The sequence below is a fragment of the Geospiza fortis genome, unplaced genomic scaffold (genome assembly GCF_000277835.1).
Source record: "Geospiza fortis unplaced genomic scaffold, GeoFor_1.0 scaffold538, whole genome shotgun sequence".
Lineage (NCBI taxonomy): Eukaryota > Metazoa > Chordata > Aves > Passeriformes > Thraupidae > Geospiza > Geospiza fortis.
Window position 1 is genome coordinate 3,406,835 of NW_005054368.1, and position 26,247 is coordinate 3,433,081.

General features: G+C 43.1%; 1 protein-coding gene across 1 annotated transcript in view; it reads right to left on the reverse strand.

Annotated features, from left to right (window-relative positions):
• PIGL (phosphatidylinositol glycan anchor biosynthesis class L) overlaps positions 1-26,245 on the reverse strand; it is a gene marked incomplete at its 5' end in the record, with an annotated part of 52,336 nt that extends 26,091 nt beyond the window's left edge. Inside the window, 2 exons of the mRNA XM_031059781.1 lie at positions 23,163-23,262; positions 26,200-26,245. Coding sequence (XP_030915641.1) covers positions 23,163-23,262; positions 26,200-26,245 — 146 coding nt within the window. The remainder of the gene's footprint in view (positions 1-23,162; positions 23,263-26,199) is intronic.
• Between the last annotated feature and the right edge of the window lie 2 nt (positions 26,246-26,247).

Sequence of the window (26,247 nt, forward strand, 5' to 3'; positions counted from 1 at the left end):
ATGCTTGAAGAAAGGAACAGCTCAGTGGGGCAGAGCCTGGGACAGGGTGTGTTAAGCCATTCACCAAGAAGCCATGTCCAGCTCACACAAGTCCTGGCATCACTGGCTCAAGGACAGATTCCAGCTCCAGACTGGGGCACGAGGTCTCAGTGTCCTGGCAGAAGAGCTGTAAGAGCACAGGTAGAAGGCATTAATACCCTGTTGTTCTAAGCTAGGTTGGTCTGCAGTTCTGCCACACAAAAGGTCACACATGCATCCTAACATGCCCAGCACCTCACCGTGGAAAAGGTACAAACCCAAGGGGAAGGAACAAAAAGGCTCTCACAGCAGCCAGCAAAATCTTTCAGAGGCAAATGACTGAAATGCCACAACCTTCATATGCCAAATAAACCTGGTGACCCTTCAGCACAACCTTAATATTCAATCTGTTTGCTCTTGGAACGATAAACACACCACACTGTGTAGGCAAAACTGCAGTTCTGATCCTGGCCCATGGAAGTCAAACAGGACTTTGCTACTGACTCAATGGCCAAATCCTCAAAAAGCAGGAGAGCCAAAAACACAATCACTCCAGCCAAAGAGATAGACCTTGGTCTATCCCACATAACAAAAAATACTACAGTCAGAAACCTCAGGAGACAGCTTGTAGCCAAATCAATCCCTCAGCCACTTTAATTAATCATCTGGAAAGGGAAAGCACAGAATAGTCACTTCATGGACATTGATTTCTCATGCCAAAACTTATGTAAATGCAGATGCAACTTCAGCAGAGCTCTCCAGAGGATGATGGCCTGATTCCAAATGCAGCTTCCCATGTTGCAACGTTCCAACTTCCCTCTACCAATTCTATCCAAAAAAAGTTTCCTGACTTCTCAGCCTCCCACCAACTCCCATCTCCTGCAATCCATGTGATCAATGCAATGATATGGGAGCATTAATTCTTGCAGTCATGCTGTATCCACATAATGCTGATGTTCTGATGCCCTGGGCTATCTGGGAAATTTCAAATTTGAGTCCTACACTAAATCACTTCCTTTTAGAAGACAATGTATCAGGAAGTTAAACACCTCTCATACTCCCACAAACTTTACCGGCATGCAAAGTCTCTGCTCATGCAGACAGAAACAAGTGTCTCCTGCAGGCACTGAGAGCGCCCCAGTACCAGAGCTCCATCAGCAATCTCCTCTCTCCCTGCTCCCTCTGAAACCTCCCACAGCAGCCCGGCCAGGAACTATGCCTGGAACTCCATTTGCGACAGCAAAGCGGGCCTGGGCAACAATGAACAAACCGAGCAGAAGGAACGCGGGGCCCTTTGCGGCCGGGGCCGCTGCCAGCGTTATGCAATGCTCGCTATGGCAACGCGGGCGCTCGGCAGTAACCCCGCCGCAGGCTCTGAACTCTGCCCCACTCGCCGGCCGGGTGTTTACACTGCTCACATCACGGCCAAGGGAGGCTCCTGGCAGCCGCCCCAGCACCAGCCGGGTTTCCAGGACCGGCCAGCACTGCCAAAGGCTGGCAGCCATTCGATCTTGAGCCCCGGAGAAGGGAAGGGCACCGGGCAGCGAGTGGGGCTTGGTCCTCCCGCCATGCACACTGAGCATCCAGCGAGGGGAGAGAGAAATCAGTGAGGAATAGCGGATTTGTCTTTCCAAACAAGCTGTGGGTCTGCGATGGTGTTCGCAGGGGCCTTAGGATGAGGGAAGAGATGAGAATGTCAACTCCATGTTTCAGAAGGCTTGATTTATTATTTTATGATATATATTATATTAAAACTATACTAAAAGAATGGTCTCACTATCCTGGCAGAAGAGCTGTAAGAGCACAGGTAGAAGGCATTAATACCCTGTTGTTCTAAGCTAGGTTGGTCTGCAGTTCTGCCACACAAAAGGTCACACATGCATCCTAACATGCCCAGCACCTCACCGTGGAAAAGGTACAAACCCAAGGGGAAGGAACAAAAAGGCTCTCACAGCAGCCAGCAAAATCTTTCAGAGGCAAATGACTGAAATGCCACAACCTTCATATGCCAAATAAACCTGGTGACCCTTCAGCACAACCTTAATATTAAATCTGCTCTTGGAATGACAAACACACCACACTGTGTAGGCAAAACTGCAGTTAGAATAGAAGAAAGGATTTAATCAGAAGACTAGCAAGGAATAGAAAAAGAAATCATAACAAAGGCTTGTGACTGACTGAGACGGTCTGGACAGCTGGACTGTGATTGGCCATTAATTAGAAACAACCACATGAGACCAATCACAGATCCTCCTTTTGCATTCCACAGCAGCAGATAATCATTGTTTACATTTTGTTCCTGAGGCCTCTCAGCTTCTCAGGAGGAAAAATCCTAAGGAAAGGATTTTTCATAAAATATCATGGCTACAGTGGGTCTGCTGGAGGATAAAACCAGCGCTGGGAGATAAAAGAAATAATGGGAAGGATTCCACTGATTGATGAATGGAAAAAGATATTTGTTTTTACAAATAAACTTTAGGTTTGCTGATAAATGAAATTAGACATTGCGAGATGAAAGAAACAATGGGAAAGAAAAACCCCTAAATTCTGTAAGAATTAAAAATTAAAAGGGAGGGTTGTACATTAGAGGGGAATCTTTGGTATCAGGCATACTGGGGAGTCTGAACCTCTCAAGTACCTCAGCCAATGGGGAAAGAGAGAAGGGAAATGTGGCTGGGCAATTGGGATAAAAAGGAGGCTGCGTCCTCCAAAAATTTGAGAGATCCCAGGGGAATGCCCCATGGCCTCTTCTTTTATTCGAATAAAGCCAAAAAGGACTCCTCTGTCTCCTTTTTGAACATAAACCTCTGGTGTTTGTGGATTAAATTTCCTAACATCATGAAGCTTTAAAGAAGGGAACTGCATTGTTGCAAAGTGTGGAATATGTAAAAATCCCTTTGCTTGCTAAAATGTATAAATAGTAAAAAGTTCTGTTGGTTGATTTGTGGAGTTCACCTGGCACACCCAGGCTTGGCAGCTCTGAAATAAATAATCAATGTCTGTCTCCAGTGTGCCATTATTGGCTTGCTGCACACCGGGTAACAAATCCGATTTTTGCAGACAACAGTATCTTTTTTCTTTCCTTAATGAGTGGCAGATGAGTGAGGATAATGAACTGGAGCTGGGCACTCGTCAAGAGCTGCACGTACCTGGGTTACACGAGGTTGCACAGAGCTCCCAGAGTGGCACAGAACTGTCCCAGCCCTGGCTAGGGAGCATTCACCAGGGCACAGAGGAGGATTTAAAGATAGGGATGCTGTGCTCCACAGGTGCCTTGCTAAAATGGTGATTCAGTCTTACAGCACAATCCTGAAGGAAAAAGCTGCAGATTCCCAAGGCGCTGTGTGAGTGCTGCCACTGCTCCGGCACTTCCACAGCATTTATTTCCACAGGTTAACAGATGTTCATTAACTCACACCCCTGTGAGGCTGGTATGGGGAAGTGAGTGAATAATAACCTCCACATTTTCTAATGAGAGAATTAAGAGCTCAGGTAACTCTCCCTGGAGAGCCCGAGGCAGCAGAGCTGAGTCAGGGGCAGAGCCCTGAGCCCGGCTGCAGCACCCACACACACTCCAGGAATATCCTGCACTGCCTGGGGCAAACAACAACCCAATCCTCAACAGGGCCTCTCGAAGTGCTCTGCAGAGCCTCCTGTACTCCTAGTCACTTGGACTGAGCAGAAAACACATTTACAGTTGCAAATGATCCACCATTACCACCAACATCAAAGGAGCTGCTTAAACATATCCCCAGAACTTGCCAGGGGACAAAGTGTGACCTCTGCATCACCTAATTGCGCTCTGCATGACACAGCCCTGGATGACTCCTTGTGTCAATAATCTTGGCTGCTCTTCCTTTTAGGAAGAAACTCATGTCTTGTCCTAAAATATTGTATTATCCAGTAAAACCTTGCTACTCTCAGTAAGAGGTTGTGTGGATTTCTTTTCTTTGCTATGATGACAAGTTCCTTGTCACAAGAATGGGCCCTGCAGATACAGCTCTGAAAAGCAGTGCCTTGACACCAGAACTGTCTTTCACATGTTCATCCAGTTATCCCTACATCCAAATATAAAAGTTGCATTAGAAAAAAGAGAAAGGAAATTTGTTAGGTCTGGCTAAAAATCTTGACACTCCCAAATTTCAGTTTAAATCAGAGGCTCAGTCTCATTTCTGCAGGAAGAGGCTGCTGCAGCTCTCAGACCCTCACTGGTGACAGCAGCTGTGGGAGTTCTCCTCCAAGCCTCAGTCTCTTGGCACCAATCCTGCAAAGCCCTCACCTCTCTCCCCCACAGGTCAAACCTCTGCCTGCAAATGTTTTTATCCTGCAATATTATACAGTGCCTTTCCCAAGGCAAATGATAAACCAGCCTTGGCAGCCCATCGTGTGGCTACTTACAAAAAAAAAGAGAAATGCTGAGTATTTGGCTTATGAGACAGAAATACAGGAAGAAAATATTTATAACAATGCTACTGTTTAAATAATGGAGACCATAATTTATTACAGATGTGACCCTTCTCCAAAATGAAGGGTTTAAATCTTGCTGATGAAATGTAATGACAAGAAGTAGAATGGACTTAATGAAGAATTCAACCAACTTCAATTCTGAATTGCCTCCTTTTATCACCTGCCATTTTGTACCCCAAAATAGGAACAAAATTTGCTTCTTTCAAGCATTGTTTGTCAGACTTTTCAGTGCTCAGATTTAAAAACTGATTGATAGGAAAACATCCATCCTTCATCTTAAAGGAGACTGAGAACTTCTACATTTAACAAAATTCAGTTAATTATTAACAATTAAAGATGAGAAAATGGCATGGAACTCAGACAAGATTTGTTATGCTTACAGTCAGTATAAAGAATGTAGAATGGATGTGCATGGAAGGCAGGATGTGAAATGAATTATGTCACTGCAAATGGCAATTGCAGAGAAACAGACTGCAACACTGAAATGAGAAACCGTGAAATTACTGTTCAAGGAGTCTACAATGAGATTGAGTTAATATGTGACTGGTTAGAAGAGGGGGCATGACTTGGCATGGAACTGTAATCAAAATGTTTCCATTTAATGCTTCACTTGGGACAGAAGGATCAGGTAACAAAATATTCACCCCAAATACCATTTCAGTTGCTAAAAAGGCATTTCAGTTCCCTGCACTGCAGTAAAAATACTTTTTTCATTTTAACTAAAATGGATTTAAGAAGCTACAAGAGGCAAAAGATGCTCAATGATGTCCAGCAAAGAGTTCATTTTCCTTCTCCTGATGCAATAAAACTGAAATCATAAAACACCACCCACATTTGCTAATCTTGTGCACATTAGAAAAAAGGTGGATGTGCAACAAATGAAAACATTGACTTCCTATTTGTTTCATCAAGTTCCGTTTTCTCCTTTTTAAAAAGCTGGTGTTGCATCACCTGAACAGCATTTCCTTCAGAACAAATGATCTAAAGCCTTCAAAATTGGCTTCAGTATCACCAACAGCAACAATAAAACTCTATGAGCAAACAAGTAATATTCATTGAATTCTTTGAGATACTGAGTATCTTTTACACTCTTCTACTCATTATATGAAAATACCTGAAAGTGTTTAACCATTTGCCAGCACCACTTACCTGCTAACAGAACATATTCTATTCACAGTTGCTGTGTGTTGGGCATTCTGCATTGCTGGCACTCTTTGTTGGTGGGGCTGGGTTCTCTTAAATAGAATTCCTACTTGGTAGTGGGGTTATGTTAAATGTACTCCCAACCTAGCAAGTGTCCTTTAAGGAATTGATTCTTTTTAATAGTTTGCTCTAATCTGAAGTACCACACCCACCACCTCTAATTCAATTTTATACTGGAACTGAAAAACTTTGTCATTTTATGTATGCTGATTGAACTGGGGCCAAGGGGAATAAAACCATTAAGGTTTCACGTGAACTCAGAGAAGAAAGACTTCTTTGGTAATATAATTACAGAGCACAGAGCTCGTAAGAGGAAATGAACTACAGGGATTTATTTGATTAGACTTTTTTTTCTTTTTCCTTTTTAATGATAGCAAGGGCTCTCCTTCCCCCACCCCTTCCAGTCTAACAGTAGATGTTGAGCAAATTCTTGGCAGGCAGGAACTGGGACTGTTACACAGGGATGTTTCAATGGGGCACTGTCATGGATGGAGTGTGTCCAGTTCAGTTTTGAGTATCTCACCCATTGCTGAGGAGCCTGAACAACAGTCCAGCTGTATGAGAGTTTGTTTGTACAAGGAACTGAGGTCCCACCACCTCACCTTTCCAGCATCAGGGCAAAGCTGTGGCAGGGATCTGTGAGCCACTTCAGGGGCTGTGCAAGCCCCAAGGGCAGTGGCCAGTTTACTTGGTTGTCTTGGTTACGTTGTGGCTGACCTGGGCTGACCAGATCAGTGTGACTTAATCATCCTAAGAAGGAAACAACTGCAACAAGCGGAGAGCTAATTATTGTAGGTTCCCTCCCTGAATGGACTTCCTCAAGCTCCTGCCTCACGTTCACAACCTTTGGCCTGCCTCAGCATTCAACCAATTCTGATTGTGCACCTCCCTGGGACAACCAAGTCACCTGCAGCACTCAGTGCACTCTGTACCATGGCTCTGTATCTGTTCACACCCACACACTCCCTGGGGGCTCAGGAAGCAGCAGGTTATAAACTCCTATTTACACTGTGTCAATATAGAGGATTTTACTGTTAGTTACAATGTAAAGTGCATGTTTTACCCACTCAGAGTGTTTAAGCCCTGGTTCTCTCTCTCTCTGTACAGTAATGCAGCTGTAGAGATCATCTAGGAGACTAAAACAAATGGTGCCCTGATATAATCATAACAGAACTGGAGGAAAGGCAATTTCAGCAAAAATTTTGACAGCAGAATCTGCTTCTGTTTAAGTCTGACCTGTTCTCCTTGCAGAAGCAGCATGACAGAATGTTTTGCAAAAGATTTGTATTTATACACTTGGCTGTCAGCTCTAGACGTTGCTCCTTGTCTGTATAATAATTACATGGAATGCTCAGTGGAGATGTTCTCTAAATTGAAATAAACAGAATCAATACAGACTTAACTGCACTGTCACACCACATGAATAAAACATGCTGATGGATTTTCTTGGCCAGTGTTCAACAGGGATTTATTTGGTCATTGTTATGCTACGCAAAGTGCATGTTAAATGGTGTGCCAGCAGTTGAAAAATGCCATTTCTGTCTTTTACCTATTGTTGTTGCCAATAACTCCTAGGATTCCTCAAATAGAAAGAGTTGCATATTTATCTCTGCCACACAGTACAAGGGAAGAAAAAGAAACATTTTGGAAAATGGCTATGTACAATGGTTAACACTGGATAGGGATCTAGGGGACATATATAAAAAATTACTCAACATAATTACAAGTTAACTTTGAATCCTCTGCATTTCTTGTACTTATTTCTCCAACATCAAACCATCCTTTTTTTCATGCTGCCTGATGAACTGCTGCAGTTCACTGACTCCTGGACCTTCACTTGGTTTTGCAGTCCATATATCCTTTAGATGGTCTCACAAAACAACAGCCAAACCCCTAAATGTGGTCACTTCCTTCATCACCCCAAGCAGAGCAAGGTTGTTTCAGTTCACTGGAAGGCACTGAAGCATGTTCAGGTCTCATCTGATTACAGAGAGCCTGTAATGCCCCGAGGCCACTGAGACTGTCAACACAGCTGTCCCTGCGTGCTGAGACAAATGTCCTGCTGGGCAATCCCTGAGTCAAAATGGAAACACAACTTCTGACACGGATTAGGGCTAAGGACAAGGACTGGAAATAGGCCAGGAAGCCAGGGAAGTTTATTAGGTATTACTAAAGGAGATTCTATTGAGCTCTTAGGAAATACCTTGACCCTGGTGCTGTTCTGCAAGTCCAAGTATTCTGAAGAATTTCACTTCTCTGGTCACCTGTTGCTGACATAACATAAAAATGAACATTTTCTGAGCATGTCTCAGACACACAAGACCACACAGAATATGTATAAAGCTCACAAAGAAGGAAGGTGCAGAGATCTACACTCTAATGGCATTATTAGCTCTTGTGAGAAAAGCAGTCTTGCTGCATCAGCACTGAGCAGCTCCCACCCTCACCCATCCCACATCTTCATCCATCCCACATCTTCATCCTCCCCACATCTTCACCCTCCCCACATCTTCATCCTCCCCATACCCTCACCCATCCCATACCCTCAGGAAAACCCTGGCAGAGCTGCAGTCAAAGGCAGAAATTCTGTTTCCTGACACAAACTCTGCAGCAGAAGCAAACTGGAGCAATCCAGTCCTTGAAACCCTGACCAATCTCCTGAATGCACATCCTGAGGGTTAAACATCCCCAAATAAATTACAATTACTGTTCATGCAGATCACCTTAAGACCTTGGGCAACAGTGTTTAAACATTAAATTCTGCAGGTTTATTTTCCTAATACCTCTTAATACTCTTTCTTTTTAATTAATTTTCTGGTCATCATTTCATTTTCTGGCTTAGAAAATGATTGATTCAGTAGGTATCTGCTCCCACATCTGGGCTTTCTTTAAACAAAGTCACAAAAATGATGAATCTTCTCCTACATAATACTTTATTGCTTCCTACATTTATGCTTTTGGTGTTTTAATCATAACTAGAGGCTTACACACTCCCATCTCAGCAAGCACAGTACACTGGATAAGCCAAAAAACCCCATTTTCAGTTGAAGGCTTGCCCAGACATCTAATATTTTATCATAAAAATCTGAAATTTTCTTTTGCTCTGAGTCACTGATATAAAATTTACTTCATGGAACATCTGAAATAGGAAGAAAAAAAGGGAAAATAGGCCTGTAAAACTGGACTCAAAGAATTGGCAGGAGCATTCCCAAGCTTGGGCCCTGTCCCTGCCAGTTCAGCTGCTCCAAGGGCCAGGGGGTGTTGGGGACACCACAACAGTGACAGTGCCACACAGAAAATTCAAACCAGGCTGTGGTGAGGGCCAAGCCATCAAAATTCCTGCCCACCTCTTCCTGCAGCCCAGGACAGGTGGGTGTCAACCCACTCACTAAATAAGTGATTTAGTTCTTTCTAAAACAACTCTCTCTCTAAGGATAAAATTTAATTTCTCCAGTTTGTTGTATTAATGGGGATGGAGTGATGCATTTCTCCTCACTAAATTAACTTTTAGTCATGGTTTGTGCAATTTTGAGTTGAGATGGAAGCTGGAGCTCCAAATCATAACAGTATTTTATAATTGTTTCCAAACAACTGGGTAAATTATATCAGAATTTTTAGAAATAATGGAAAAGCTTATCAAAACACAGTATTAAAAACTAACACATGCAGTAAACAAAGATAATATTAACTGTAGTTAAGGAGATAAAGCAGCTGGTTTTGGATCACACATGCTGTTGAGGCATCTAAAAAATTAGTAGAACAGACTTTCACATCTATTTTTATTCACAGACCACAAGATGAAAAAGGATTTCCTCCTTCAGTTTTGAATGAGCTTCTCAACTCTGAATTACTGAGTGTCTGATAAGACAACTCTAAAGGAGTCTCTCACTCTAAAATAGTCTAGAGCTAAGAGAGAAGGTTCCATCCATTCTGTGGTTTTACTTTCTCTTAAACAGTGGCAGGAAAAAGCACAGTGCCTGCCTCTTAAATTTCATGTAAGTTATCATGTTAAGAATACATGAATCTTAGTTCTTAGAACAGATGGTCATAAATGCACATTAAATCACAATGTTTTATTTTAAAGCATTTAATTTAGCATAATAAAATATTAATAATTGCAATAAATTTTGATCCATGCTGCTCCAGTGGCTTTTGGTTTTACAGGGCAAAAGCAGGCTTGTCAGCTAATTAATTCTTGTGACTGAGTGTAGTTATTATCAGTGCCATAGACTTTTAAAGCCAGCAGGACCACTATGGTCATTATTCTCATACAACATGTGTGGAACAGCTCAACAGACCCCACCCACCAAATCTCTTCCTGCTGTTGGTCCTCAAGTCATCTCATGGATAAAGCAAACAGCTCAAGCATTTGAAACATCCATTATTAGGCCTGGTTTCCACTTCTTTCATCATTCCGGTGGCAGTTTTCCAAGTATTTTACACCAAGATATTGAACTAGAACAAGAGAATCTCAAACAACACCTGAAGAGGCAATAACAGCTCCTTACTCCTGTCTGATATTCAAAAACTGGGAAACACATGCACAGCTGAGGGGATGCAGGGCAGCACTCCTTGGGCTGGGCTTGGCTTCAAACAAAGCCTGGCTCTCACCTGCACACTCAGACTCCTGAATACTCTGCCTCCAGCAAATGAGCGTGTGATAATCCTGTAATAATAATGAGTGTGTGAAGGACCCCTCCAACCCATTTATCTGTCCACAGGCAGAGGGAGAAGAGGGAAGAGCACCAAGGTGCAGCCTCAGCAAACTGGGCTGGTCCTGCTGCTGCTGGTTTAATGGCACAGAAAAGAACTGAGAGCCCTGTGCTTGTCCCCAGGTTCTGCTGAGAGGGCAAAAAGAGCCTCTGGTCACCTCCTTCCCACAGTGAGCTGAGCATGGGGACTCAGTGAGTTCAGTGTTTGCCCTTGAACTGGTGTGGGCTGCATTTGGCACTCTGCTTTTAGATCAATACATAACCCAGGAGTAATCTTATCTGGCAGGAACAGGGGGGTTGGGGGAGGAACACAGCCCCAGAGGTGAGGAGAGCAACTCTTCTAAATGTTAATGGGTTAAGAATAGAAAGGTCAAATGCCTGCCTTATCAGAAGGCCCCATGTGCAAACAGGCACCAGCTCAGCAACCAGAGCACCAGCTGGGGATAAATGTCAGAAGTTGGTTACTGTAGCTGTAAACACCAAAAGCAGAATGGTGCAACTGGGAAACCTCCCAAGACACTTCTGGTTTATACAGATCACTGGGAAAGTCCAACTGCCAAGTGTGGCTGGAAATAACTTCAGTCTTAGAGCTGCTGTGGAAGCAGAGAGCACCTGTGAGCGAGCTGGTGGTGGCCCCACAGTGAGCCACTGTAGGAGGGGTGCTGAGGGTGTCCTGTGTCCAACATCCTGTGCTGGCTCCAAACTGCTCCTGCCAGGGCTCACACATTCTCCTGGAATAAGGAGTATGAGGATGGAGACAGTAAGTCCTTCCTCACCTCCCTGCAGGTACAGAGGGCACAGAACAGCAGAAGCTGCATGAGGACCCTGAGCACAACATGTAATGGATTGGGGTGGAATAAGAGATGAGACAGCACAGGAAAGATATCTCTCCCTTGAATACTAATAGATTTTTAGCCCAGTTCTAATTAATCTTCTTGTTGGCATCCAAGGAAAGAGGCCAGAAGTTGTATTGCAGTGGGCAGTAATCCTCTTGCAGATACAAGCAATCAACTTGCAGGAATGACGAAGAGCACAAACACATCCTGGTGTGAGGGTTTACTGTGAGGGGCCTTTCCCAGGCACCAGAGCATCCAGCCTGGCACCTTTTGCTTGCAATAAATTCTCAATAAAATTAATCAGCTGATTCCATTCTCTGAAAAGATTGGCAGTGAGCAGCCATGTTAAAGAATGCTGCTGTTCCCTCTCTCCTGGTACTGGGATTGCCCCAGGAGGTTACCTTAGTTTGGGAAACAGACACAGGATACCTGGCACAGCTCCCTGCTTTCTGCAGAACAAAGAGCACCATTCTTGTCATCCTGCTCCCAGCTGTAAACAGCCACCAAAGGAGAGGGTTAACTGCCACGTAAAACACAAAGAAGGAATAGTAACTACAAATCCAGCAAGGCTAAATATATTTTATCCCACAAAAGGGATAAACAAGATCTGTGCTCATAGCTCAGAGATCATATTCTAACCATTGAATAGTTACTTTAATTGGTAAAGATAGGGTTACATTTAAAAACAAAAAAGGAATGCACCCATTTGAAACCATTGCTCTCTGAAAGATGATTTTTTTGATGTTTGTACCACAAAGTGACACTCTGCAGTTAACTGGCCGTGCCTCCAGCCCCAGCCATAGGGGAGAACATCATAACCTACTTAAATCTGCAGGCTGCATCCTCCCTGCAGCAGGGCTCCCAGACAGCACAAACTGCTCCTTCCTCCACCAGCATTACTGGGCATCTGTTTATCCCCCACTCTCCTGGCAGCATCTGCTCCCTTGCTGACACACAGGAGCTGCTCCTCTGCATCACCACCCTCGTTTGCAGGCTGGGAACTCGAGTTCATCCATTTGAAAGAGCACAAATATTCAGCAGCACACATTTCACACACATGGCATCACTGAGCTCTATTAACAGTTCTGCTCAACCCTGAAGCTACTGGATTTTCAGTGACAGCTCCAGCATGTTAACGACTTGGGATGTTTTCTGAATTCATGTAGGGAAGAAAAAGCTTTTATAAAAGTACAAGATTTTACCTTTTTCTATTCACAGCAAGAATGACCAAACTTATTTATCCTATGAGTCACATCCTGAAGGCTTCACATGGCTGACAGCCTCAAGAGATATAATATACACTCTGGAGAGCCACTGCAGGGGAGAGAGAGGCTTTTCATCTCTCATTTCTTGAGCTGAGAGTTCAATTGAACTTAGTTCAATTTAGGAATAGGAAACACAACCCAAGTCTTCCAGCAGCACAATGACATTTCCTGAGCTGCTGCAAATTTGAATGAAATAATTTGCCAACTCTGAATGAAGCTGTGGAGATTCTGCCACAACTCCTCTGTTTCATTATGCAGGAGGCAATTTTGAGAATGCTGCCTCAGCTCTGCTGTTTATTGTGTGGACGTGTCTGCCTGCTACAAGTCCTGTCACTGCCTCTCACTCTGACACACGCTGGCGTTTTCTTGGCTCTCAGTCACAGCAGGGGAAGAGCACAAGGGTATTGCAGAAACACCTCCCTTCTTCATCCCTCTTTAACATGCTCCCATTTTAAAGATGATTCTCTGAGCAGATTTTTGCAGCTGAAACTGTTTCATAGAGATTCAAAATTGGACAATGAAAATGCATAGCCCAGCACAGCATTAAATGCAATCCAGGACAGACCATATGTAATTTTCTGACCTGTGTTATTTCTATGCTGTCATCATTCTGAGGCATTTGATATGCTACTCTTTGGTTTAAACCCAAGAATGGCATCTGAATTTTTACCATAATAAACTTTCTCAACAGACTTTGCATTCTCATTATTCTACCCATGCAAGCCACAAGGATTTTTTTCCTCCTTAAATGTCCAATCTGCAGGCAATGGTTGTGAAACTCCATTATTTCCAGGAACTGCTGGCAAACCTACTGCTGTCTGCTCTTCTCAGTATTGCCTGTATTTTCCTTGTTCAGCCTTAAAAGCCAAACTCAGTTTGCAAAAATGTCTGGGTTTCTTGATGCCAGAACTGAATAAAGAGTAGAACAAGACAGAATTAGATGGTTTTATTATGCTGAAAAGCCATTAACTCACATGAAAGTCTGTAAAACAACAAGAGCATAAGACTGGAAATAGATGCTCAGCCTTAAATCCTATTACCCAGAAATTTTCCTAGGCATTACCAATCTTTTTGGTAATGTCTTTTCAAGATCCACCTTAAATCTTTTTAAGCTCCACCACCCTCATCTGATCTTTACAATAAAAACAATGTGGAATATTTTTTGAAGTTGTAACTACTTGGATTCTCATCATTCAGTAAAGTGAAAATAATCTGTAAAGAAAGGCAGCCTGAATTGTCCAATATAGGTGATGGCTGCCACAATTTGGTCTTCAACAGGCAGAGGTAAAGAACTGACAGGTATTCTCAGTTACCTGGGAAGAGAATACACAACAGGAGACACAGCCAAGAAAGCTGGGAGATGTGACAAAGATTCTGGATTATTCAAATCTTTCATCAGTCACGATGATCCAAAAGCTACAGTGGAAAACTCCCCACCTAAGGGTTATCTGCAGGACCACACAGTGATCTCAGCCACACACAGCAGGATCTGCACAGAAAGCAAGGGAATTACTCCAAATTTACACTGGCAGGACCAAGATCAGAATCTGACCAGATCCAAACAAAAACCAAACAATGCCACAGGCTGTAAGAACAATCAGCAGTCCATGGGGTGTGCAAGCAATGGAGACCTCTGTGATTCCAATGCACTTCAGTGACTGAAAATATTCCAGTGCTATTGTTCTTCCTCTCCAAAACATCTTGGACCTCATCCTGTGTTCCTGAGCACTCCTGACAGACAGCTCTGAAAAGATAACTGACAAACTCACAATGGCCTGAGTTTCCTCAGCTGAGTATTCCCTTTTATTCCATTTGGGAAAGCTGCAGTGCATGGAGCAGTGGCTGAGGCTGAGTCCTGGGAAGGGGAAAGAGACCGTCCCTGACATCAGCCCAGTTCATTCCTAAATGCAAACCACATTGGCTGTGGAGCACGATAATAAAAACCTGCTGACCTAGTTTCCTGCAGAACAAAATCCTCTGTCTCCCCTCCTCCTGTGCCAAACCTAAATCAGATCTCGAAATTAACCCTTTGACTAGCAAGGAAAACTCTAATATTGATCCTCAGCATCTCACACCACGAGAATAGCATAGAAATAGCAACTGCTCCATACCCACAGCTCTGCAAACAAGGAGGGTTATTGCAGGATGAAAGTAAGACCCAGAGAAGGTCAGAGACCTTAGCAGAGTTCAGCTGAGAACTTATTCTCTTCCTTCCAAAGGATTTTGAAGCTCTGTGCTCCAACTGCTTTGTTTGTAACATTTCTTCTATGCAGACATAAAACCTTTGTTCATTATGTTCATGTGGCAAAAAAACGACAGCACAGCTCTGCTTTTTTAAAAACTGCATCAAGCCACTCAAGAAAGGACCATTGTTCTTCCCAAATTTTGCAATGTCAACTTGCAAGTCCTTTTCTGGAAGATGAGAGCTGATTGAGTCTGCTCCAAGTGTCTGGTGAAAGTGCTCCCTTGCAATGGCTTCACTTCCTCAGTGATGCAATGTTTCATTTGAAGGGATGCCTGGGGGAGCTTCAGAATGCACCCAGAATGCAAAAATAACAGGGCATGTCACAACAAACTCAGCCAAGGATATACAAATGGGAATTCTTTGGCTGTAGGATGCTTCCAAAGGCAGCTGTGGATCATGCTGCAGAGCAGAACCCACTGCAGTCAGGTAGGAGCAGCTGTGGAGCCTCAGATTCCAGACTGCTGAGAGCACCTTTGCTGGCTCACACTGACACTGTCAACTGGAGGAGTTTTCAGTCATGTGTCAAAGAGGGTTTTATTAACACAAGAGTGGAGATTAACAACTGCTATAGAGCTTTACAAATGGGTATTTTACAACGAGGTGACCAACGTGCAACCTGCAAGTGGAATTGCTGACTGCAGCCAGAGCTTTCAGTTGCTGTAAGAAAGACCCTGCACTGAATAATTTAATCACTGGCTGCTCCTGTATGAACTGAGAGAGCTTTGCCTACATCCAGAGAGCACCCAGGACCTGGAAGGACCCCAGAGTTTCCTACCACAGCGTTTGAAAAAAGAAGGAAACAGGAAAGTGACAACTACAAGGCATGTCAGCAATGCCACTTCACCTGAGAAGAGGTTCCTGTCTCTGCCACTTTGTCACTCTCTGCAGGGAAGCAGTTAAGGCTTACAGAGTAAAGACAGCAGTTAATACACTGTACCCTCCAGGGAGTTTGAAGTGAAGAACAAAAAACCTGGATTAGGGAACACTGCAAAGGTTGTAACTATATCTGTTCTCTGGATGCTGCATCTTCACAGGTGAACTCCACAAAAGCTTCTGCTCCACCTTGGAAATGAGGAAGACAAAAGCCTGAGTTCCCACAGACTTACTACTAACACTGGTCAGGGTTAGAAACATGATGATGGAAAAAGAGCATCTTATTCATCATATCTGCTCCCTGAGGGCTTAGGAGTTGTACATGCTTTTTTTATTGACACAAACAAGCTTTAACTTCTATTGTCTTGCAGAGGAAGAGAAGGCTGAACTCAGTTCTGGCTCACACATCATCTGCAATTCCAGCCAAATCCCAGCCACACAACTTTTATTACTGGGAGGATGTCAGAGGCAAAGACACAGCTAGAAACTCAGAGCCCAGACTGAGCTTTGCTGTGCTGGCAGGGAGACAAACCAGTTTTTGATTTGTATGTAAACAGAGCCAATCTGAACTGGAAGGTCATTAAGAGAAAACACATTTTACACAACACCCATTGTACAGTTCCCTTTCCAACTTTCCCCATACCAACATTTTTTTTTTAATAAGACTTTGTCTTCTCTTGTTGACTGTTTCAGTGACAATTCCTGGGTGTGCTGAAGTCAATGGCCAACCCCCACTGGAAGTGATGGAACTGAAATTCTTTAGACTGGATCCCAAGGAGGAGTTTGCCCAAGAGAGACTCCAAATCCCTTCCTCTGCTTTCCAATACAGTAATTACCTGCAGAAAATGCAAGTCCAGCGCAGATGCAAAGGATGATGTTTCCAAAGCATGTCACAGCCTCAGATCTCACAGATTTACTTTAACTGAGGCACTCACATTTTCTACTGTAGCTACAATTAAAATAAGATGATGAAGATCCACAAAGAAACCACACAGTTCTTGTGATCAAGGTGTTAATGCCTGATCCATTATTGTGAGAAGGCTTTTAAGAGCATTCCCAGCAGAAATAGGAATATATTTTCCCTGAGTAAGCCTGGAGGAATGCAGAGATTCAAAAGCTTAAGCAGAATCCCTGCTAGATTTTTTCTGTTTGTTCCTCCTTTTTAAATTGCTGTGCTTATTTGATATAATTGTTACTCTTTAAGGTTAAGAGTAAAGCATTTCTCTGAAAAAAGACCTATGTCTGCTTGTAATTAACAGCTGCAGGTTCAAATGAGGGACTAACAGAGATGTTGCTGGGCTATCAAAGCAGGGAACCTTCAGAAGCAAAAGAAAAGTGCCTGTCATTCTCCATTAGTTCCTCAGGGTCAGTGTTGGCAAAACACACTGAATTGTTCTACATGTAACCAGCAAAATAAAGAGGTTGTTGTGGTTTGCTGTGCTTAAAAGGGGACTCCTGAGTATAACTGTTGAAAATAGCTTTAATCTAAAGACTGTATCTTTCTATAGCTTCCTGGAAGCATGAAGAAAGTCCACTCAAAATGTTTTAACAGGAAATCAGCAAACTCAAAGACACTTCCTTCTGCTTGGACACAAGTGTTCTAGTGACAGAATGGCTCCCAGCCAGGAAATCTGTGTTCCCAGGAGACAGCAAAGCTGGGACAAGAACCATCTGCAAATCCAGGATGGCTCCTTGGAGCTTTCTTTGCTCTGAAGATGATGCCTGTCTTTGATGTATGTGGAGGACATTTAAAAATCATTCATGAAAGAATAGTAAAAGGCAGCTCTGAATGAACTAGGAATGAACAAAAGAAAAACAATCCTTGTAATGGATTTTCCTGTTCTCCTGCATGTCCCTATCTTCAGCCCCAGACTCCTGAAATGCAGCCATTATGCACAGCTTTATTTCTTTTCTTACCATAAGCTTAGCAATGCTGATGGTTTTTCAGTCAAATCAAACTTTCATCAGCTTCAGGGGATGGCTGGGATCCCTCTTCTCATCTTTCATGTTTTGAGATCAGTATTTCATAGCTTTTATTCTGCTAAAATCATCTCGAGAACTCAAAGTATAAATTTCAGTGCAGAGTATTTTGATTTGATTCCCATAAACCATTTTGTCCTTTAGCAGTACTCCTTCATTTCCCCCTGCATTTATTCTGAGCCCTTGGCCTGTCTGGCCAGGCTGTTCCCCTCAATCAATCCCTGCTGTGGCTTCAGTGATGGGCTGGGACAGGTCCCTGTTCACATCTGAGGGAGAATCCTCGAGTGTTTCCAAAGGTACCATTGCTGAGGGAACCCAGGGCCCTCTGGCACTGAAAGGATCTTTTTCCTTCGTCCATCTTTCCCTTGGTGGACAACAAGGAAGTTCCTTTTGCTGAAAAGCTGAGGAAGGACCTGGTTCATGGCAGCCCCAGGGGGAAAAAAGGAGCAGATTTCCTTATTGACAGAAATATCTGTCAATAGCTGTCAATCTTGTCAATCTGTCAATTTTGTCAATCTGACAAAATAGCTAAACCCAACTTAGTGCAATACAAGGCTTTGTTTCAGAAAGCAGCTTTCCTGGAGGGCTGTGAGACAGCTCAACCCCCAGAAGAATTTCCTCTTAAATTATTGCATAGAGCAACACTTATAAAAGCAGATGCCTGAAGGCAGACTTTGATATAATCCTCTTTATAAAGTGTTCTGAGGTCCTAAAATGCCAGCAGGAACTGCCACATAGGAAAGCATTTTGAAAAAAATTCTCTATTTAGAAATGTAAATATAAATAGGTGGCCAAATCTTTTATTGTCTTCTCAGAAAGAAAACTATTTACATTTCCAGAATTACACTAAACAGAAATGAAATTTGGCTACAGATTGATAAATATCAAGATCCCCACCTGACTGACAAAGTGCCCTCTTGTCATGATGAAGCTTGTTAGTGTTCAGGATGATTTTGAGTGTGTTTGGCTGATTCAAGGGATGTAGGTTGATTTCTCTGCAATACACACTGAGCATGTGATCAATTTACATGTCAGATTTCTGGTCCCACAGATGTCGTTCTTAATTACAGAAAATTCTGAACAAAAAAAAAAAAAAGGCCTTTACAGCATTGCTGGGATAAGGAAGATTAAGAAAATCCCATCACTCACTCCTGAAATATGCAGCTCTTCCAGAATAAAGCATGGCAGCAATTTTAATTAGCATACAGATCAGCTTTTTAGAATTAGCAATAAAATAAAATGTCAAACTATGATACCACAGGGAACTTAGGAAGACAAAATGTAACTCATTATCACAATTACTCCAGCAGAATTAAAACTATTAACTACTGATCCCAAAATATGAAACAATAGAACAGGAAAGAAGAAATATTAGGGAATAATATCACCTTTGTGATAGAAACACATAATAAGTAAGACAAACACATTTTTTAGGATCCCACAGCTCTGTGCCCTCAGCACCCCACATCAATAAACCCAAGGACAGCAAATCCAAACGGGATCAATGGGATGGACTTAATGATTGTGCTTCTAAATTTTGATTTAAAAAAAAAGGCCCAGATTTCCAGTGATATATTTTGTTCTCTGAGGGGCCTGAGTGTTTTTGTATCTTTGTGATCACCACAACCAGACACACACACTATTTACTTAAGGATATATTTTTCCCATGACCTTACAGACTCATTTCTCTGTCACGGAGAGGTCATGGAAGGAAGTTTGTTAGAAGTTAAATATGAGGAAGTGCAATAAAGCCTATTTATCTTATAGGAGGAAAAAATGAGTCCAACAGTACAGAATTATTACATAAAAAATGAAAAAAAAAAAGATTTTGAGCCTCTCTGCAGCCTCATAAAAATTGCCTGTGATAGTGCATGGGCAGATGTCCTCTCTGCTGTGCAGTGTCTGATCAGAGCCTTTTTGGACTTCAGTGAAATAATAATAATAAAAAAGCAAAGGGAGTGCAATTTCCATGGAAACTTGGAAAGAGATGTAACATTGTTTGCTGTAAGTGTCCGACTGTGAATGGAAAATTTTCCAGTTTACACAGATCTCAGCTATTATTTTCTTTGCAGTGCAAACTTGGGCCAAATATTTTCTGTCATATTAAAGATGCTAATAGTCAGTTTTACTTTCTGTCCAGAACAACAGTGCACAAAAGCTTCAGAATCCACAGTAAAACATCTGATATTTATCTTTCCATGAACCCAAAACACACATTAGAAAAAGGAATAATTTGGGCTTCCTTTTATCTGCTTCTCTTCAGAAAGAGAAGGCAGATCAGAAATCATCTCCTCTTTATGTGCAGTGTTTCAGACTAATAGACAGCCAGAGCATTGGCAGATGTGCCCACTGTAAATGGGAGCTTAGCTCACAGGAAAATCTGCTGTTGAAGCACATAAGATGATAAAAATATTCCAAAAGGACAGAGTTTACATTAACATTTATATAATTTATGAAGTGACTTTTATCTTACATGAGTTTCAGAACTCGCTCTCTTGCTACTCCTCCCTTACCCAGCTGCAGGAATAATTGTGACAGTCCAGAAATTAATTTTGAACAACACAAGCCCAAGTTCTGAGCTGTGCTGCTCCAAGTGCTAAGCCTTGTGTGGGAATGGTAACAAAAGTGAATTGTGAAACTTTTGTCCCCTAAATGCAGCTGGTTGGTGTACTGTGGGAGCTGTGACAATGACACGGCAGCTCAAGGAACACCTCTGCAAATCTGGTGCCTGACCTGTACTGGCCACAAGTTGGAAGAGTCCAGAGCTCAAATCTAAATTAGTCTGGAACATGTGTGCATGCCCAGACATCCCGGCCCTTCCCATTCCTGGACATGTCCCACAGAGAAAAGAACTTTTCTGCAGGAAATGTGGGGTGATCTCAGATCTCTAGGGCTGAATTGTGGGTACAGTTTGGGGCCATATTTATGCAGATTTGAGTTGTCTTTAAGTGAGATAACAAACACAATGCAACATCAAACACAGCTCCTGAAGGATCCAGGCAGAGCAGTTGTGTGATAGAGACTGAGCTGGTCCTTCTGGGAATCCTGGATATAATTGAGACAGGCATTGTTTAAGGCAAGGCACTGCTTAAGAAGGATTTGGTGTTTAGCACAGATTTCATCATAGGCTGACTGAAGCTTTCTCTTCACAAGTTCACACAGAGTCCCAAAAGTCATGTTGATTTTATACCTGCCTGCCCAGAGAGATGACAGAGCAAGTCAATCACCTGGCTTTGAAAATCTATTTCCCCTTTTACATCTTGCAAATTCTACTCACTCACTTGTAGATCACACAAAGAAAGAGGAAGCAGCATGACTCAGCTCCACACTACAATGGCTGGAGCAGATCCAGACCTTGCAATCCTTTGGGCTTTCCTTACCAAAACACAAAGCTGCAGCTTGGCTAATGTAAAGCATGCAGTGTTTGTGTAAGCAATGGGAGATGGGCAGCAGGCCAGCAGCTCTCCCAGAGCAATGTGCTCCTTCTTTACATTGATGGCAAATCGTCTTCTGAAGACTTCAGCAAGGAACAAAAGAGCCAAAGGGCTCTGATCTTAAAATGCTAAGGAGGAACAGCCTCCTGAGCTGTATTCTGTAGGCATGAATTCACATTGAAATCTAGTGGTAAATGATTAATTACTTTAGCAAGTTCCACACAATGCCATACCAGCAAATATTTTTGTATAACCTGTAAATTCCATAAGGCTTAAGAGACACAGGAAAACTACTGACCTTAGTGAATTCAAGAACTTGGAAAAAAATTCAAGAACCCTGAGTCTTAGTGTTTTGTCTAAACCACTGGAAAACAGTATCTAAAAATCAGGTACACAAGAAATTCAGTGTGGTCTAGAAATTAATCCTGATCCTCTACCAGTTTGCTAACACCTGATCCACAGATGTTTTTCACGAAGAGCATCCACATGGTGAGTGATGGCACAGTAAATAATGCACTGTAAACACATTTAACTTGGCTGTGTAAACAAGCTTGGAGCAAAATTCATCAAGAACCTCACTTCATTTACTCCCTGAGTGCACAACAAAGTTGAAGGGTTTGATGGTTATCTCACAGCAATCTAACTCAGAGATAAATGCGTACATTCCAGCCCAGCTCTGGGCAATGGGATGGCTCTGTCATTTCAGGCACTGCCTTCACAGGGGGAGCACAGATCAGGACAGAAATGTGTGCAATTATAATAATAAAGTAAGAAAGAGGCATCAGCCAAGAGATTTCTCTGAGAAGGCCCTCACCTTCCAAAGACTGACTTACAACAAGCAGCTCCCTGGGCTGTGTGTGTGGGGTGACTGAGCAGCATCAGAACTTGCATCACTCACCAGCCAACCTCACACTGCTTCAGAGGATAACAGGCCAAGTGCCTTCAGGGCTTTAATGTCAAAGATGGTTCATTGAGCAGACTTTATGCTTAGCAAAGCTGAGCAGCTTTTTCCTTATTCCTCCCCAGAATGTTTTGGGCATTGTCATATGCTTGTGCTACAGAACTTGCAGTTACCCAAAGCCAGCTCATGAGAAGTGAACGGAAACATCTCTTTTCATTCCAAAGGAAAAACAACTTTTATGCTGTTTTCCTCAGCAAGCTGAAAACTTGGAGAGAAACCTAAAGCTAAAAAAAGCAAAGAACTGAAAAAGATTCATATTCTGGACTGTGGTTTCTGCTGCCTTAGCTCAAGGGAAAATATGGTCATGGGAAAAGGGCCTGCCTGGAGCCAGAGTTTTTTCCAACTCTGTTCTAGTTGGAGTGGCTTTTAATCAATATGTTGCTATTATTTCTTCATAAACAGAAATATTCTTTATGGGCTGTGTGATAGCTGTTTACAAGTGAAACAACCACTTGTATCATGTTTCCTAGCAATCAGTGTCTCATTCAGATCTTATACACAGACAGTGATTGGGCAATTTGAGAGGCTTTTACAACATTAGTTCCAAGTTTCACTGATTCAAAGTGTTAAATCACCCTCCCAGAGGAGAGTTCCTGCACAGAGAAGTGTCAGCTTTGCCACCCTCTGCAGCTACACACAGCTGAAACAACACCACACCTTAGAAAAACAGATCTTGCATGGCTTAATTTTGAAGAATCTCACTGTCATGTTACTGTGGACTGTCTTTAGCACTGCAGTTCACTTTTGTCTTTAGCCAGGACCAAAGCAGATTGTAACTATAATAGAATTCCACACTAACTCTGCAAAGACCACCTACAGACAAAGCTGCCCCAGGCAATGCAGAGAATTTCTGTCTGTCTACAGTTGTTATACAACAAAATGTGATCATGCTGCCCAGACACACCGTGCCAGATGCCAGCAAGTGTGGTTATCATTATTCCAAATGCTGTATGAACAGAGCTTCACCTAGGAATTGTGATCCCCATCATGCAAAAGAATTGTCTTCTGTATTAATTACATTTATGAGAAGAATTAACAAAAATATCTGATCTTGTCTTTCTTGAGATTCCTCAAGGCTTTTTAGAACAACAGTCAGCTCTCCTGAATGTTAAAGTGAACTTCAACCCCCTTTAAAACTGGAATTCTACTGGAAAGGAAAACCAGTTACCTGTGATCAATGACTGTGACATCAGAAGCAGGAATCCCCAGGACACAACAACTCTGTTCCAGCTCTTTCTTACGAATCTCTCCTTGATTGTAATAATTTCCTGAAAACAGCAAACACAGCAACACCATCTAACTCAGTTTGGGTTCAGATCAAGGGGTCCAAACAGCTCAGCATCTTCTTCCTTGTTCCATTCACAGAGGAAATTAAGACAGAACTGATATGGCAAGACTGCAAAAACTTAGAGAGGCAAAAGAAGAGAGAAAACCTAATCAAGATAAAGGCAGTCAGGAAAAGTTGTAACAGACATCAACAACTAACAGGGAAATGGGATTCATCATCTTAAAACATTGGCTCCTTCTTCACTGAATTATTTTCTTCTCATCTTGCCCTGACATTCCCTTATTTTTTCTTGGCATCAGCCATGCAAAGTCCCTGCCAGAGCTGTGATGCCCCTTCCAGAACACTGCTCTATGCAGGGCAATACTTGCAACTCAATTTTAACTTTGAAGTAATAAAATGAAAAAAATACAGTTGAGTATTAATGTGTGATTCGAGTCTGTAGTCAGCTGTCTTGAATTACACCAGAACTTTTTATTGTTGTGGGTGTGAGTCATCTAAATCTAGCATTTCTCTGGAGCAGTGTTGCAATCTGAGCCATCACTAGCGAGCTTTGTACAATTTTCAAAGAGGCAAAGAGTAACTAGAAGGAAAAAAGCCTCTTCCCACAGCCTGTGACTGAATGACTTTGGGAGACTGACAGTGACTGGCTGTGGGATGAACGTTGGATTGCAAGCTGCAGCTCCAGCAGAGTGAACTGAAGGGTGCAGCTTGTCTGGAATCACTGAAGGAGTACAAGAGGGTTCATTTCAGAGTGGTTTTTATCATTACCAACACTGTGCTGGGAGGAAACAGCTTTTGCTGCAGTGCAGTGTCACAGCAGACTGCAGGTGATGCTTTATCCAAACACTCCCACTGCTCCCAAAATCCCTGACTTGTGCTGAACTCAAAGAAACGGCTCCACAGCTGCAGAAATGTGTCAGGACATCAGGAGTGTGTCAGTGCTCACCAGAAAGAATGGGCAGCTGTTGAGAGCAAACCCAGCTGAATAGCTGATGCTGCTGGACCTCATCCATGGAGCACTCACAACAGAGCCAGCTACTACAGAGAGCAAAGCACATTTAGACTGAGTTATTAATTCAATCTAAGATTATTCAGTGTGTCAAAGACTGATTTCTTTCTCCCAGTGCTGTAATTCTAACTCATTTCTAAGTCAAATTGATTGATAACTGAAAACTGCAAGTACAATGGTTTTTAAGTAATGATTTTGTCTCAGTGTTAACAATTTGCAGTGCCTTTGATCAACTCACTTGTCATCATCAATCACTCAAACAATGAGAGGATGAACCATCTGAATCACCCACAAGACTAATCAGAGGCTTTTAAAATAAAAATCTCTTAGCTCATAAAGGTGCTCTCCCCTACATTTCAAGTGAGAAAGTACCTAGAAGGAAACAGCAAACACACTAAATGTGTCATGCCACTGAACGAGGAGTAAAGAGAAAGGAAAATTCAACAAAATAAACAGAAACACAACACTTTGGAAGGTTCTCTATCAGCAGCAGTGTATGAGTCCCCAAAACTGAAATGGCAGAGTTCCACTTCAGTAATCTCCCCACAGCTGTGGAGAAGCCAAATGGGATGCACAGACCTCTGTCCCTCAGCAGAGACAATGAAAGCTCTGCACTAAATCTTGAATGGAGGTGCAGAGCCATCAGCAAAACCACTGGACTTCAATAGTTCAGTCCCTGTCTCCTCACCTGGGTGGTCTGGCAGGACAGGCAGCTTTGGAAATGACAGAAATGTTGGCAGTGAACTGGCTGGAGCTGCCCAAGGCACAGGGGGCTCTTTCCCAAAGCTAAGCAGCTCTCAGTGTAAGAATTCTGGTACTGCAATAGGTCTGAAAGATCAACTCAAACGAGGTTGTTTCTTATGCACAGAAACCTGAACAATGGAGTAACTGCTCAGGTGTCGGTTCTGCAGAGCAATCTGGAGCTTCAGCAGATCACAAGAACACAAAAGTGCCATGTGCTGTGGAAAGTTCTTGTTCTGGGCAAACAGTGGAGCCTGTAAGAATCTCTCCACTCTACTCAGCCCCAGCTGCAGTGCTGCTTCCAGTTTGTCATCACTGCCCTTCCAAAAATCACATGAACCAAAGGAAGAGTCCAAGGGAGAGTGATGAGAATGATCAGAGGTTTAGAAAACATGATCTATGAGGGAAGACTGCAAGTAATCAGGTTGTTTAGTCTGGAGAAGATAAGGCAGAAGAGGCAGATAACAGTCCTAAAATATGTAAGAGGCTGTTACAAAGGGATACTCTGATTTCTATGTTCCTGTCAGGCATGAAAAAATAAACAAACAAGCTTAAATTACACCAGTGACTCAGGGAAAAGTGATTTGAGGGAAAGCTAAAGCAGCATCGACACAGACCCCACAGGCTGAGGCACCTCCCCGGATATCCTGGAGAACAAACATTTGTCTGCAGCAAATGAAGACACATCGCTGCTGCCTCCAGGTCAGCACTGATGGACAGCGCGGCCTCGCATTCCCTTCCGGGCTATTGTTCCATGCTCGGATTGCAACCCAAGGGCTGCTTTAGATGTGTTACAGTGGATGTATCGCGACATTAAACCTGGACCATCCAAACAAGTGTTCTGCAAGACAACAGAATTATAGGGAGATGCCAAAAGGCCGCGCTGAGCAGCACCTCTGACAGCCCACTGACACCGCCATGCAGCCTGAAAGCGCTTCAGCAACTTTCAATTTGAGCACGTTCCCCTCCGTTCCCTCACGACACGCTCTTGCAGAGGAGAGGGGAGGCGAGGCACGGGGAAGGGCGGGAGATGGCCGCACCGTGCCTCAGTTTCCCCAGAGCGTTAGGGCGCGAGGCCACACACGTGGGGAGCCATCGCGGCGGCCTCCCCGTGCCCCGGGGGGTGGCGGGGATGGGGGTGCGGGTGCGTGGGTGGTCCCCGCTCACCTGCGGAGCAGCAGAGCACGGCGGGGGCGGCCCCGGCGCTGCGCAGGC